The sequence below is a fragment of the Netta rufina genome, assembly GCF_964035555.1.
Source record: "Netta rufina genome assembly, chromosome: 5".
NCBI classification, from domain to species: Eukaryota; Metazoa; Chordata; class Aves; order Anseriformes; family Anatidae; genus Netta; species Netta rufina.
Genome location: NC_140128.1, coordinates 59,663,506 through 59,679,479, shown reverse-complemented (window position 1 = coordinate 59,679,479; position 15,974 = coordinate 59,663,506). Strand labels below are relative to the sequence as shown.

The 15,974-nt window shown below is 36.0% G+C and overlaps 1 protein-coding gene across 1 annotated transcript in view; it reads left to right on the top strand.

The window, feature by feature from the left end:
• Positions 1-15,974, top strand: part of LRRC9 (leucine rich repeat containing 9) — a gene marked incomplete at both ends in the record, with an annotated part of 72,727 nt that overhangs the window by 28,766 nt on the left and 27,987 nt on the right. Inside the window, 11 exons of the mRNA XM_084288011.1 lie at positions 606-783; positions 1,170-1,390; positions 2,118-2,240; positions 2,793-2,923; positions 4,581-4,689; positions 5,043-5,182; positions 8,039-8,175; positions 8,716-8,933; positions 9,159-9,227; positions 11,054-11,146; positions 14,836-15,013. Coding sequence (XP_084144137.1) covers positions 606-783; positions 1,170-1,390; positions 2,118-2,240; positions 2,793-2,923; positions 4,581-4,689; positions 5,043-5,182; positions 8,039-8,175; positions 8,716-8,933; positions 9,159-9,227; positions 11,054-11,146; positions 14,836-15,013 — 1,597 coding nt within the window. The remainder of the gene's footprint in view (positions 1-605; positions 784-1,169; positions 1,391-2,117; positions 2,241-2,792; positions 2,924-4,580; positions 4,690-5,042; positions 5,183-8,038; positions 8,176-8,715; positions 8,934-9,158; positions 9,228-11,053; positions 11,147-14,835; positions 15,014-15,974) is intronic.

The following is a 15,974-nucleotide window of genomic DNA, read 5'->3' as shown; positions in this document are numbered from 1 at the left end:
AGAAAATTACTGAAGTTGTTAATCTGTGATATAAAGAGTACTTTATATATAAAATCATGAAGTACTACGAACTTAGGATAAATTCTGCTCTCACTCAGCCTGCGCTAAATCTAAGTTTGAATAACAATCTCTTAGCGCTAGGGTGGAAATCCTTTTCCCATTGCAGTTCTGTTGTAGAATGAGGATCTGTAAAGCATACTTACCAATCAAAAATCACATTACATTGACAGAAGATTTTAAGTCAACCAAAGCTATCTAAGGTCTGACACAGATGAGGAAAAAAAAAAAAAAAAAAAGCTATGTTCAGATAGCTTCAACTGCAAAGGTACATTTGGGAACTGGCATTCTTATGTTATAGAGCCCTTGGTTTTGGAGGAGAAGCTGAGGTTTTTTTGAAGATTTTTTTTTTCTGTTGCATAATGAGGAAATGTCACATCCTGCATCTAATAAATTGCTATTGATAGCAGTAAGAAATGTGCAAGCAGAAACAGCACAGAGTAAGTAGGTAGAATTAAATTACAGATTAACTGACTGGTCAGTTTCTTTCACTTCTAATACTAAGGGGTTTTGTTATTTTTATTTTATTTTATTTTATTTTTTTGCAGATTACTGTTTTAAATCTGGATGGCCAACATCTCTTCAAAATTTCAAACCTGGAAAAATTGGAGCACTTGAGATGGGCATCATTTAGCAACAACAATCTCACGCAAATAGAAGGACTGGACTCTTGTCTCAACCTTGAGGAACTCACTTTAGATGAAAACTGTATTTCAACACTGGATGGTACTATATTTACCGTGGTAGTGGTAATTCAGGCTGTTAAGCCAGGTCTCAGTAGAAATGTTTCTTTACAGCAAAATATAGAGGCTATGATTTATTTGCTGGCAACTGTGTGAGTTTGTCAAATACTGAAAAATCTGATCTTAAGTTTCTGAGTGTATCTTTTACAGAACTGAAGTAAGGGTGGGAGGCAGAGCAGTTATGTTGCAGCAAAAGAATTTTCTTTTAATTAAACATAAATATGCCATTAGATCTAATGATTAATAATCTGGTTATAGTTGGACCTACTAGCATAACCTTTGTCACTTATAATGTGTTTTACCATCTGTATCAGACCTTTTTCTATTACAGCTCACTTTACACTAAGTGCATTTTGTTTATTTTTTGAGGAATTTCAAAGCTCACCAAACTTACAAGACTTAGTGTAAATAATAACCATCTTACCAGCCTCGAAATACATGTGTTTGAAAATCTGTGTCATCTTCATTATGTTTCCGTTGAGAACAACAGGATCACATCTTTAGTTGGTTTAAAGAAAACCTGCTCCCTAATAGAACTATACATAAGCAATAACTGTGTTTCTACCAACCAAGAGATGTATCATTTAAAGGTAATTATAGATTTACTGTTTCAGAGATGATTTATTCATTTATTTATTTTAGCACATTATAAGTACAGTCTTCTGCCACTTGGAACTGGCGAAGTTTTACTTCGAAACATAGCTGAATCTGAAGTGATTAAAAAAAAAATAATAATAAAAATACTCTAACCTCTTTTGATTGATTATAATTACTCCTGAAAAGGAGGTACTAAACCTTCTGGCTGGACTGGGCTCAAAATTTTCTACAGTTAAACATCACTTACACTGCATAGGCTTTAAGGCTTAAAAAACATGGAATAATTCTACAACTCATGTCAGATAACAACAAACCACACCTGCAGCAGTTCCAGTTCTTCTCAACTAACGTATGCATGACAAACTTTGTTGGCTGGATTCTGACACTTACTAATGGGAGACTGAGGCCCTGGTTCTTATTTATGTTCAGACTGTTAAAACTTTGTGAAATTACAAAGGCTTTTTTAGGGAATAGTTTTCACTTACTTTGAGGGCTTTATTTGTGCCTTAAGTGATGCCAAGTGCTTTTCATCTAAATGAAAATATCTGGGTTCTATTAAGTGGTTTCTTGGTGTTTCATGCGGATGACAGCTGAAGAAACAGCTGAAAATGGGGGGGGGGGAGAGAGGTGAGAATGAATAGCTGAAAAAATAGCCTGAAAGCACGTATATATGGACATTATAAAGTGATACTAATAAATGTGTGTTTTTTCTTTTCTCAGGGTTTGACTAACCTGATAATTTTGGACATTAGTGGAAATGCAATAGTCTGGAAACAAGATAACTACCGACTATTTGTATTATTCCATCTTCCCTCTCTAAAAGCTTTAGATGGTATCAGAATAGTAAGTTATTCTGTATGTCGATTATTACTACAATTTTTGGGTCTTGATTTATAGAAGAACAATTTTAACAAATAATCAGATTTATGAATATCATGTGTGTAATCCTTTAATGTGCTTAATAATACTCCATTTTCTTTCTGTCTCTTTTAAAATCATTTTGGGATAGAAATTGCTTCCTCCCTCTCCCCTCTTTTTCTTTTTTGTAAAAGTTCCAACCACAATAGTGTCCTGACACATTGCTAGAGTTCTGGGGACTTTAAGTGTAACTGTGGAGCATCAGCATTTCTAACACTTACGAAATCAGTATGTATTATTTACAAATCTTCTTTATGGACTAACTGAGAGAACACAGACTGTCTCCATTAATCTGTTGCACAAGGGAAAATGTTAGCCAGGTCATGAAGACTAAATAACACTTTTTAAGTTACTTTGATTTTAAGCATTTTTAAATCATTGATTATCCTCTGTGCTAAAATGTGTCTTGCCTATATTACTATAATAGTTCTAGATCTGTCTTAATATAGCAGAAATCAATTGAAATGCATCTAACAGGAGCCAACAGAAGGAGAAAGTGCGAGAGATTTGTTTGGAGGCAAACTCACTTCTGATATGATTGCAGACAGACTGGGTCATTCAGACTTCACAGAAATGCGAGAATTAAATTGGGCAACCTCTAATATTAGGTACATTTTTTGTTGTTGTTTTGTTTGCAGAAATGCATTATCTGTTAAAAGTATCATCTAATATGGTATTATCTGTGGTTAGAATGTGAAAATCTGAAGTTAGGACTTACATTTAACAAATGCACCTGATAATTCTGTACTGTTTGGAGGCTGAATTATCTCGACTTACCCATAAAATGAGTGTTTTTTTCATCACAAACAGTTACTGTCTAGAGTTTTACTGAAGAAATATTCTTTCCCTAGACGTTTCTACTTCTCATTTAGGGAGTGGTACTGCTTGTATGCAGTTTGACAGAAAATGTCTAGGAGAGGTAGAATACTGACTCTAGACAGAGAGTATGAAGAAAAGAAATGTTGTTTGATCAAAACCCATCTGCTCTGATTCCTTTCAGAATAACTTCAGTCAAAGTGAAAACAGACACGTATACATGTTCAGTGCTGCTTCTCCAGTCTTCTGATTTTTTAAAAAGCTGCTTGTCCATTGTAGATATAAAAGCATTCAGAGCAAGAATGGGCTGGGATTGGTTGCATTAATTGCATTCTTAACAGAGCACTAGTATGTATTCATAGTAGGATGGTCACGGTTTTACAGCAAAGTATTTTACACAGCCCTAGTCACACTAAGTTGCAGCTATCATCCCTGATAATAATCTTTAGGAAAGTATTTCTATGGGTTGTGTCCACATATTTATTGTCTTAGAGATATACTTAGATTTTCATCTTTCCCAGTATCTTAAATCTGTCAGTGAAAGTCCTGCACTTCACGTTATGTGAAGTCATTTATCATGGCACAGTCCACAGTCTTCATCTGTCGATGTTAAATAGCCTAGAAGACTTTCAACAACAGTGGAACCACAATGTCAGGAATATCAGTGTCAATATTCTGGAGGAATTGAGAAGGATCTTGCTCATAATGAGATTGCATATTCTTTAAATTTTAATGTTGGTTTCATCAGACTGTTTTAAGATGCGAGGACAGATGCAAATATTTATACACTATTGTCAGAATTATTTTCAAGAACATTAATTCCATCAAAGCTTCTGTAAAAGGTTGTAGAGCAATTCTATCACATCGACTGTGTGCCTTTTAGGGTATTAAAATTGCCAACCTTGATTTTTCTTGAAGTGATTTATCAAAAGCTCAATTATGAATTCCCTAAAATCACTTGAGGAATGTCTCTCTGACCAGTAGAGTATCCTGCTTTTACTATTAACTAGGAACAAGCAACATGAAAGCAGGCTTTGACTCAGCTGAGGTGCACAGTTAGAATCTGGGTGGTGCTTTGGCAAGCCTCATGCTAAGTGGAGAACAGAATACTCCATCTGAGCAATGGCAGTTCCAGCACTACCAGAAAGCGGTGAAAACAGCCTATGAGGTGTGGAGCTGGTATTCCAGCAATGAGCTGTACAAGCAAACAGAGCAGATTGTTGCAAGTCCTTGCCTTTGATGTCAGAATCAAGCCAAATTTTTATTAGTGGAAAAAGAACTCTGAATTTGTTGTGAGGCTTTCATTAGGGCGCATCTTTCATAGGAGCTTGTTGCGTTTCTTAACAAAAAGACAATATGTTTAGGATCTCATGCAACATATGTTGTTTATAGCTTATTTTTCTGTTATGTGTATTCTAAATTTCTGATTATATCCTTTCCTTGATTCAGAGCCATAGAGCTGGTGCCAGCAGATCAGTTTAGAAACGTCTACAGTGTAAATTTACAGAACAATAATCTCACATCTTTCAGTGGTTTAATCTTCCTTCCTAATGTCAAGGTGAGTTCATGACAGTCTTTTCTCTTTTTAGTAATAATATTAATAATAAATAAACTAATTTCCTTTGATTGAAAATGTATCTTTAATCACTAATATGCTGTTTGTGTTTGTGTAACAACAGTAGTCAATCAGCACGAAGCTGATTGCAACTACTACTGCAATTTTACAATATAGTTGCAGTAAACTAATTCAAAAGATCAATGAACTGCACTAGATTTTTTTAAACGCTGCAGGTTGACCAATCATGTTTCTAAAATACAATGAAATTTCTGGATCAGAAAAATGTAATTGGCAGTTCTGCTAATGAGTTAGCAGAGAAGCATTCATTTGATCTACTGTGTTTCCTTTGTAAGGTATTATGTCTGAACTACAATCAGATTGAATCGATACTGCCTGGACAGAAGTTTCCAAATCAGGTAACAAATAGGCAGCACCTGCACCGAAGGGTGGCCTCTAGTGGGTATGGACAGCAAGAACTTGCCAAAGAAAGAAGGTACCACTAGCTTTTAAAATATATTTGTATCTCTCTTTTACTCCATTGAGGAGGAAAGAGGTCTCTTCAGAGTCAGATCTGCTGTTTTTGTTTGTTTTTCTGTTGTTTGTTTTATTCATTTTGCACGTGTGGCATGTTTGATATCATCTTGTTGGTTTTGCTTTCCTAAATTTCCACAACTTGTTAGGCTAGTTCTTCATCAAAATAACAATACCAGGGTTTTGCTCCCCATTCTTTGAATCTTGCTACATAGACACTTATGAATATGCTTAATTTTATTCACCTTCCTTACAAAAAAAATAATTTTAAGTAAGAGAACCATCTACCTTTCTCTGGCTGCTCATTTGATCGGGGGCAGTGTGGACATGTATGTCTGATCAGATTGATCATTGATGTTCTGTGTTTGTGTTCTTTAGATAAAATTATACAACATTAAACTACAAAATTTTATCAGTATAAGAAATATTTTGAGGTAGTATTTCAGTCACTTGAGCCTGATCTGTGAAAATAAAGCTGCCTTGTGCTGTCTAGTATTCTGATAGCAGTCACAACCACTTATTAGAATCAATGAGTTCAGCCAGTTCAGGCTACAGTACTTTTGTGACCCAAAAGAAGGCTTTTGTGTATTCAGTCAACCTTCTTTTGCAGCATTGTCTAGTCATTTATTCGGCCACTAAATCTCCTTTCCTTCACTCATTTCGTAAATGAGGTTCTTTTATCCATCTTCTGAAGGAGATGGTCATACTTACTTCTTCTTTTTGCCATCAACTGTAGGTCAGCTTGTGTCCTAAAGAGCATTTTCAAATTACTTTTCAGTTTGCATTTCTCATCTGTATACTCTTTCAGGATTAAAATTTCTGAAATCTGTCAGGATCCATTTACTTTCTTCTGCATGGATAAGGCAAGACCCATAATCAAAGTCAGTTTTATCGTATCAGACAAGTCTTGTAAGGCACTATGCAGAGTTCCATCTATCCTTTGGTCAAGTTTTATGAAAGTAACAGAACATCAGAGAATCCTGGAAAACCTAGCAGTTGTGTGCATGCTTCTCAAGAGCTCACCCAGCTCTTGTCTTTATTCTTTGCATGTGCACAACATCTGTGGTGTAGGAAAATATGAATTGCTTTCAGATTTTCTGTGGGAAATGGACATGGGCAGAAGAATGCGTAGATATAGGTTATTTGGGCTTCCCTCATAGTGTGCTCGTTTTGCACGTCTGCTTCCTTGTGAGAGATGAATGTTCTTTACGTAGACTGGGGACTCAAAAAGGGCTTGCAATAATTGTTCAATAACTGTAGGAATGCCCTTCTTGTCAACAGAAGGGTTTCTAATTTTTTTTTTTTTTTTTTTTGGTCGGTTGGTTTTGTTTACTTGCTTATACCAATACCTTCTAGCTTTCTCCCCTTTTCCTTTTTAAATATTGATAACTTTAGCTTTTGTACAGGCTGCTGAACAGGCTGCTTGGTTCATAAGTTAGTGCAAGTCAACTTAAATAGTCTGTAATGTTTCTCAGCCAGCTTTCTCAAATGTGACTTACTCAGAGTCACTGACTTAACCATGTTAGATTCTAGCTCAATAGCTGCTACTAAACATCCTTGAAGTCAATACCGAAATTGAAATTATTTCATTATTACTGTATTATATCAATGACATTGCCCCTTTTTTTTCCCCATAGCTGTAGCACAGAAGTACTTAGTGGACACCTATGCTTTTTTGAGGTTTATTGATAGTTCTGCTATCTTCAGCTAACAATGATCCAATACCATGGTCAGGTTTGCTTTTGTAATCGATACACTTATAAACTTTGTGTGTAATGCTACAAGCCATTGATATCCCATTAAGTGCATTTGCTCTTTTCATCACTTTTTAACATATTCTTACTTCTCGCTGTCAATTATTTTCCTATTTATTATAGCTGCTTTTAATTTCCCACTACGTGGATACTGGCTTCTTAATGACAGTTGCATTCTTTCTCAGTTGTGGGACATTCTAGGAACAAAGATGTTTTTCAGCTTTCCCCAGTTGACATTTGACAGTTTCCCCATTGACATTTTCTCCACAAGTTGAATTAGCTCTTTTTTTTTTTTTTTTTTGTGGTTTTGTGAGACAAACTTGTGTAGAAGATGAAACATATGTATTACGTATTAACATATGTTAAACACAAATTAATTTTACATACAAACATGCAGTTGGGATATCAGTTTGTAGTATATGAATATAATCAAGTCATGATCATTAGCTGCTCAGTGATCACCAATATTTAGTGTTTTTATGAAAATTGAGGTTGCTAAACACATTGTGTAATTAGCTGGGTTGCGACGAAGTAACAAAGCTAAAATTGAAACCTTTTTTACCCTTCTCTTTCTCAGTTTAACAACTCATGCTACCTAATTACAGGTCAGATGCAACTGAAATGGAGCTTTTACAAGCAAATTGGTGGAACCGTGCATGTTATTTTGCCCTACTGTCATCCAGCTGTTGTGCGAATACACCAAATAGTTGTCATAAATATTTTCCTAAATTAAGCAGCAGTTTACAGCTGTTTTCTTTTCATGTCCTCGGGTTTCTCTGAGCAAAAGCGATTTTTGTATTTGTTTGATTTCCATAGTCTGGATCCAGAAAACTTGACCTAGCGTATGCAGTAATTCTAACTCCAAGTAGTAGATTTTTCATTTCTCATCAGTTTTTTTTTCCTGTATATGGGTGTAATTCTTACAAAACCTGTTTTAGTGATTAGTGAAAGTGGAGTCATCCGTTTATATTTTTTGTAATTGTTTTTTCTTTTGGGAAATGCTGAAATTTTTTTGTTCAAGGGATATTGTGGTGTTAACACTCTTGTTTACTTTATTGGTTTAGGGATGCAAGATTTGGAGAAGACCTGCCTCCAATAATGCAGAGTTTGGAAGTTCTTCATCTGGGTCATAATGGAATTACTGACATGGCCCAGCTGCAGCTTAGCAGGCTAAAAAACTTGAAGCTTCTGTATTTGCAGGGTAGGTGATAATATCTTTTTCTGTACATTCATTCAAGCATATGACAGTACTTCCCTTATGCCCAGTCTTCACCCTGTGTCTTGGATTTGTGGGAGATGGTCTTCTCCGGTCATGACCCCAGTAACAATGATGCTGTAGCTTTAATTCTCGCCCTGGTTCCAAGATCCTTTAGCTATTGAACAGTGAAATTCTTCCATAGTGCACCAGTGTGTCACGCTTATCTTTTACATGTTTGTCAGATTATAGCCAGCAAGAAGTTCCACCTTAAGAAATTTCCTCCTTGCTATAAGCAATAGTGAAGATAATGATTCACATCTCAAGATGCCCAGATTTGAATGAGGAAGTTGATTTGCTTTAAATAGATGTGGCACATAGACAGAAGAAATCAAATACACTGTCTTCTAGTGTCACTGAAGTGGTCCAAAACAAAAAATAAGTAGTGCAGAAAGTTTGAGCTGCTTTTGCTTATGGTGATTTTTTGCTAGAAAGGACTCCAAATCCATTAGAGACAACTCCATGCATTTACTCTTGGTATGTTAGGAAATTACATCAGCCGCATTAAAGGACTTGAAGGTCTCCAGTTTCTGCAGGAGTTGGTGCTGGACCATAACCGCATTAAAACAATTTCACAGGACTCCTTTGCTGGACAGAGTAGTCTTTTGGCTCTTTATCTAAAGCAAAACCAAATACGAGAACTGAAGAGTTTACAACCCTTGGTAAAATTACAGGAACTCTTTCTGGACTTCAACAGAATTAAGGTACAGTTTATTTTTGTTAATGCTGAAGATTCAGTGGACTAAACGTCCACTTTTTGAGACAAATTCCCATTGGCCTCTGTGGATTTGCCTCAGTAAAATTACCTGTGTTTTCCCTAAAATATATACACGAGCTGCAAGATTTCTGAGAATTGTTGATGTGTGTTGCTGTTTTTTTTAATTGTTTATTTAAAGTTTTTGTTTTGTTTTGTTTTAACTTTTGGACAGGAGTTATCTGAACTAGAAAAACTTCAAGTTATTCCCAGTCTCAAGGTGCTCTCAGTACGTGGAAATCCAGTGAGTATGTTAGTTTGCATTGTTACATAAACCAGGTATGTATTTCACTTCATACACAGAGTATTTACTCTTTTATAATAATTGAGACTATTAAGAATTTCCCCGTAGGCAGCACGTTCTGCTATTACTGTTTTAAGGTTGAAAGCTTCATAGCATGCATGATGACATTGCCTCACTGTGCGTGTCTCAGTGCCCTACTGTAATCAGAAGGCGCTTATTCTTCAGCATACTGTTCTTCATAGTGCTGCAAGATAAATTTAAAATGCATGTGTTTGCATGAGTGTATTGCAGTGATGGGTTGTCCTTTCAATATTCCAATACAGGCCAGATCTGTGAAGAAAGATCAAAGAACGTTAAAGGATCTCTGAAATACTTGATTTTATTTTTAAAATGGCTCAATAGCAATCTTTTTTGTTGTTTTGCACAGCACTCCTTGAAAAAGTCCTGAAGGGAAGTTTGAGGTTTCTTTCTTTCCAGACATGCTACTATTTTTCAGTGTAGAATTTGTTGGTTTACCTTCTTTCTCTCTGATGGCAAACTACTAGAACATGGTAAAGAAGACTGTAGCCTTTCTGATTTTATGAATGCAGAATATGGTACAGAAGACAGATGTACTTTCACACAGTGGAAAAGGCTTTATTTCTGAAGTGCAACTCAGTGGGGGCAAATATATAAAGTTTGTATTATCTCAGCTTTATGTATTGATGTATCTTAGCACTGCTGAGCTTTAAAGTAGCATTAAATGTAAATGAAAACAATATATGTATTTCATTGTTAGTTTGAGAACAAATATGGCTTTCTAAATTTCAGTTAAAAATATAGCTCATAGGGCTTGTTTTTGTAAATGGACCCTTGAAGGTTGGCCTGAAAGCCCAAGTTCTAAATGCTTCTTATGTTTGCTTGTTGTTTTTTTTTTGTTTGTTTGTTTTTTTTACTGTAATTCTGCAGTTTATGGTATAAAACAACAGCTAGAAGCACATGGAAGAGAGAAGATAGGCATGTTGGATAGGCATGGTGTAGTCATGGACTCTATTTGCAGTGATTGACTCAAAAGAATATTTTCACACTTAGGACATTTTTCAAACTAACTTTCAAAGTCTTATACAGAGTAGTAAATTAATTGGTTTCTGAAATGGATGATGAAATGGCAGGAGCACGTCAAGCAAACTGAATGTCACCCACTAATGGCCAGAATAGCGATTCCTTTCGGGAAATTGCTGTTCTGGAGTTTACTTCTTTAAAATTGCAGGTCTAGACTTCCCCCTTAAGGGGATGAAGATGGTAGTCTCAACTCTTCCCCATACAACATGGCGTTAAGGAGATGTATGTCTCAAGTATATTAGTAAGTGTCAGTATCTGCTGCTATGGTCTACACTTGAGGTGTTATATAATCTTTCCTTTTCAATAACATTTTATATTAAAATAGAAAAATATTGCTCGTGCTTTCTGCCTCCAGCACAGCCTGCATCTCAGCACTTGGCCTTCTGTAAGGCCAAGTTTCCTAGTCACTTCTCTACAGGGAGCACAGCACGTTTGAATTCTCATATGTGCTGAGAGCCATGAGAAGCTGCTGGGGTCCAGGCTAACACGATGACAAAGGTATAAATATTCCCACAGAGTGCCACTTTGTCAGTACAGTCATTCATGGGCACTTAGTTGAAAACCATTGCTCAAGATGTACAGTCATTTATGCCCAGCTTGGATTACGTTTCTAGGAGAGAAGGGGTATAAGGTTTAGTTCAGACATTTAGTAGTGTGGCTGAGATACTATCATCTTTTTGGACAAGGAGCCAGTTTTGGGTTTAATTTATATTTTCTTTATACAGGTTTCTCTCAAGAAGAACTATCGTTCGCTGCTTGTGATTCGACTGCCAGCACTACAAGTGCTCGATGGAACAGCAGTAAATGCAGAAGAGAGGTTGAAAGCTGACTATCAGTGCCTAGAACAAGTATAGCAAATATTACTTAAACTCCAAAGACAATATTAATGTTACCTATAGTGGGTGCCTAATGTGGTTATCATAACATTAAAATAGATTTCTTTCTACATTTCTTCAGAGAAACTCTCTCAGGTTTTGTAAAGTCAGGAAAAAGAAAAGACATATCTGCTCCCTTTCTTCATCAGCAAATTTAGTGAGCGTATGAACATGTAACAGGTTCTTTTCTGTCATCTGGACTGGAAGATGTCTACAATTTGGGTGTTGTGCTACCTTCATTGAGTGGCCTGTGATAGGACTGCAATACAAACCAAACATTTGAAAGCTGTACAAGACCTGTTAGAGTCTTAGGCTCATCTCCCTATAGATATGTAGGACACCATTGATTTTATGGGCCAGAAATGTAATTTTTACCCCTGGTAGTAAATTGTATTTATCCTGAGGTTCTATGCTTCAGCAAATTCACTTATTTTTCTAGCCAGGTTCACCCTCAGTTCATACATGCAGTTAGACAACTTTTGGATGGTCTAGACCACAGGTGGAATGAGGCCATGGGGAGAAATTCATTTTGTAGCTTCAGGCTTGATGAACCTTATACAAAGGTTAAGCAGAAGCAGTGCCAATGTCATTCAAATATGTCTACGGTAAACAAGAACATACGTATTCATAAGTATTCATGATTTCATAGGGTATCTGCATTTGATACATTTTTGTAAGTTTCAGTGAAAGCCAATTCTCTTAACTCATAATGTTATTACGTAATGCAGTATCAGCAATGCTGTATGAAGGTTTTAAACTACAGTTTCAAGGTGCAGTAGTCACTTGTAACTTCTATCTATTTTTTCTTGGTAAATAAGATTCTTGCCACAGTTTATTACAGTTTTTCTTTTTGGTGATAGTTGAGAATAGTTATGAATGTAAGCATATTTTGATAATGCAATATCATATCTAGTCTTGAAAGAGTCCATCTTGTACCATCTGCATCCATTGGAAATACTTTGGCACAGATAGTATTCTTCACTTATTCCTTTGCCTATAAGCCTCTTGTTTTGTGTTAGCTTTCCCTGTCCTCCTCATGGAAGTGCACGTACTCCATCTTTGTGTTTCAGTCCTGCATATCACCGTGCTTACTGACAGTGAGGTCATCTCCTAATGTCTTGAAATGCAATTGTATACCTTGAGCTGACTAGTGTTACCATTAATCAGCATGCCTTTTTCATTGCCGTATTTGTGGTGTTGAGAAGGGGCTCCCTTGTCCATCTACCTTGTTATTCTCCTGCAGACCCTGCCCTGAAATTCTCACTGACCGTGGAACCAAAATAAAGCCTGACAACAGTTCTGCATCTGCTTTGACCATTGTCTGTCACACAGATCAAATTTATTGCTCATTATTTTCTTGTGCTCATCCATCTGTCAGTCTGTCTGCATTCATTGGGTGTGCCTTATCTCATTTTACAATGTAAACTCACTGGAACAGAGATTTTTTGTAGGATTCACTATTAGGTTTTCTAAATACAATAATAACTATAACAACAGCAAAGAGTCAGAGAGAAGGCTAGCTCAGCACGTGTCTCCTACAAACAGAAGGTTCATTGTCTCTGTGGTTCTCTTTATCACTAGGACTCCACTCACTGAAAGAGTTTGTTGTCACCACAGCAGACCTGTGTTTTCTATATCACAGCATGAAACTTCTCTAGAGATTTGTTTGATGAACAGAATTCTTTCCTTGCAGCTCAAAAGACTGCAGTATTCACTTTAGCCATCCTTTTCCACAGAAGGATCAGTTGAAATTAATGGTGAGATCCAGAGTCTGTTCCCACTCTGCACAAGGCAGTTCTCTTTTAATTTCTGTTTCATATTTATGGAGCAGAGAAACAGCTTTTACACGTTTGAAACACAAGTACTAAGGATGATGAGAAGCTTCAGTAAGATTGGCTTTATTCTCATCACCCTGGCCAGTTTTTCTTCAAACCTCTTTGCATGGTTCTTTATAGAAGAAAAGCTCTGCCAGTAGACATCTACATCACGAAGTTATTCTACTCTAATTATCTCCTTCAGATTTCTTTTATTGCCACAGTACCCTCAGCACACCCAGCTAAAGTGTTGCTGAGTTGAAAATACTACTTGCAACACTGCATGTAACCCTTTTGCTGTTATCTTATGCTTCCCCATTTTTGGGTTATTCCCATATTGGTCCTTAATTTATAAGTTCTTGTCATAGATTTCTTGGTGTAAGTATGTCACTGTATAAATAAAGTCTTTTAGCATTATAGCTTCCTAGCTTCCTTTAGCTTCCTAGGTAGTGGAATAAATGCTATTACTGAGCACTGATATTAGTGGTATCTTTATTGTTTTGCCAGATCTGTCTTAATGTGGATAGTAGGTCACAGATGAAACCATATAGGTTAAAATCCATGTACATGGTTCTGTTTCAGAACTTGATCTGTCAAGAGTGCATTACCACAGTTACATTAATCTCTGTTTGGAGACTCAGGACCTTAGTATCTTAGTGTACTAGTGAAATACATTTCCCCACTTGAAGCCACAATGCTTGTATACAAGAGTTCAAAGCACTTTTAGATTGAGTAATTTCACGTGTAAATGCTTTATTTCAAAACTGACCTGTGCTTTCATTCATTGGACATCACTTAAATAAAAACATGGCAGAACAAGTAAAGTAATAGAAGCATGTTAAGGCTATATCTTTAGAGAAATCTCTGTTTTATATTCAGGTTCAGTGAAGATGTTATACCTCATTAGCTACAACAGAACTGAGCCATTTTCTCATTAGATCATTCAAGTGGAACAACACAAAAGATTTTCCAAGTTTGTCAATTGCATTTTAGTTGTGTTTTTTAAAGTGCTTGTTAGAAAGCAAGAATTGAAACCGTATGGTGTTGTTTAAGCTTAAAAAGTGCTTTTGATCTTAAGCTTCAAAAGAGATTTTCCCAGCAGAGAGTAGGCTAGCACTTTATTCGGTACTATTTTAGGTGGACACCAGAACACTCTGTACATAATATTATTTTCTCTTTTCATGCTATTGATTAAATCTCCTTTTAAAGTTTTCACTGCTGAATTGCAGATGATTTACAGGAGGCAATCAATTACTATTGTCATTGTACTGTGTACGCAGTCTTATCAAAATTAACAAATTGGCACAGACTGGCAAAGAGCTTTAAATCAGTTGCTACAAAAAGTGGTAGCCTCAAAGTGAGACTTAGGAACTACTAAATATTTCTAGATATTATAAAGAATCTTCCAAAGATTAATTATTATCAGCCCCCTGTCAGCCATCTGCTATAGTTGGTTTAAATTTGAAAATGTATTATTTTCCATCTTTCTCAGTAAAAACAGCTTCAGTGCATTACAGGTTTGTTCTTAAGGGCTTACAATTTTCTGTCAAGGCATTTTGGTTTCATAGCTACTGATTCTTTTTGAGGTATACAACTTGCATAGCTTCTGTGTTTGTCTGAAAGCTTATCTAGAAAGTGCAATAGTGAAATCATAAGCTCACAACAGTAATTTGAAGAACTGGTCCTATAGTTCTTTAAGTAGATCATTACTGTTTATACTTCCGTAAAGCAAACAAATAAAAAAGACATTTCTATCATAAAGACCAAGATACTTAATCTCTTTTTTCTCCTTTTTTTTTTTTTTTCCCCCTTACGGAGGATTTCCAAGCTGCAAATTCCCCAAAGAACTCTAGATTTCCTGCACTACCAGCAAATCTTACAAGACAAACTCCTCTCAGAATAGCAAATGTGAATCTGAATGAAAACATTAACCGTTTCTTTGATTTTACATTTGGTCGTGAACTTAAAGAACCCCTACTGAATAAGTCAAATAAAAGTAAGCATAAGCAAACATCATTACTAGTTTCCCTTTTCCATGGTACTTAATGTTGTTATACTCTGTCATACTGTATATTCTATGGCCTGTATAGAGCAGTTTTAACAAGCACATTTTTATCTTTCCTACGACTCTTGAAGGTTTAAGTTTCTTAAGTTCCTGCAATCTGTAAGTTTTTAACATCCTTCCCAAAGCTGGAAAATGCTTGTGTTTTCTGAAAGAATATACATCCTTGGCAGGTGTTCTTCATATTGGGATGGATCTTCAAATTCATTCTGAATCACCGTTAGATGAATTATCCCTTCAGTGATTTCAAAAGCTTTGTTGTTGTTTTTAATTTGTTAACCAATTTCATTCTGTAAACTAGAATTTAAACTATGCTAGAAATTGGAAGGAAATGGTGTAACCTAATTGATCTGGCTAGGAAAATTCAGAAGAAAAGAGGAATGAGTGCAATTCTTGATGACTGGTAGACGGGTTTAGGTTGTACAGGCAGAAAATCCATGTGCATTTTGTGTTACAGGTAAGTCTAGGATCCCAGGAATTACAACATATAATCTTCAAAGCATCCATGTACAAAGAACTCTTAGGCACGCCAAAGGAGCATCAACTAATCTAAACCGTTTGGTGCATCACAGTGCTACTTCTAAGACCAGCCAACTGAATCAGAGCAAGAGAGAAAATACCAGCAGGTGAGGCTCCTCAGCTTCTTTTTCTTTGCTTTGTTAAGGGGAGATGTGTATGTGTCAGAACCAAAGCACCTCTCTTCCTCCTTCCTTTGCCTGATGGGGAATTCCACATCCACCAAAATTTTTTTCTCTTTCTTCTTATAAAGCTTGCAATGCATCTAGGAAAGCATCATAGAAAACAATTTAAAATTTTACCATTAGAACAATGACTATTAAATGGAGTCAGACATCTAACAAAGATAAGCTCATATCTCCTAAGTCCATGTTTAGCC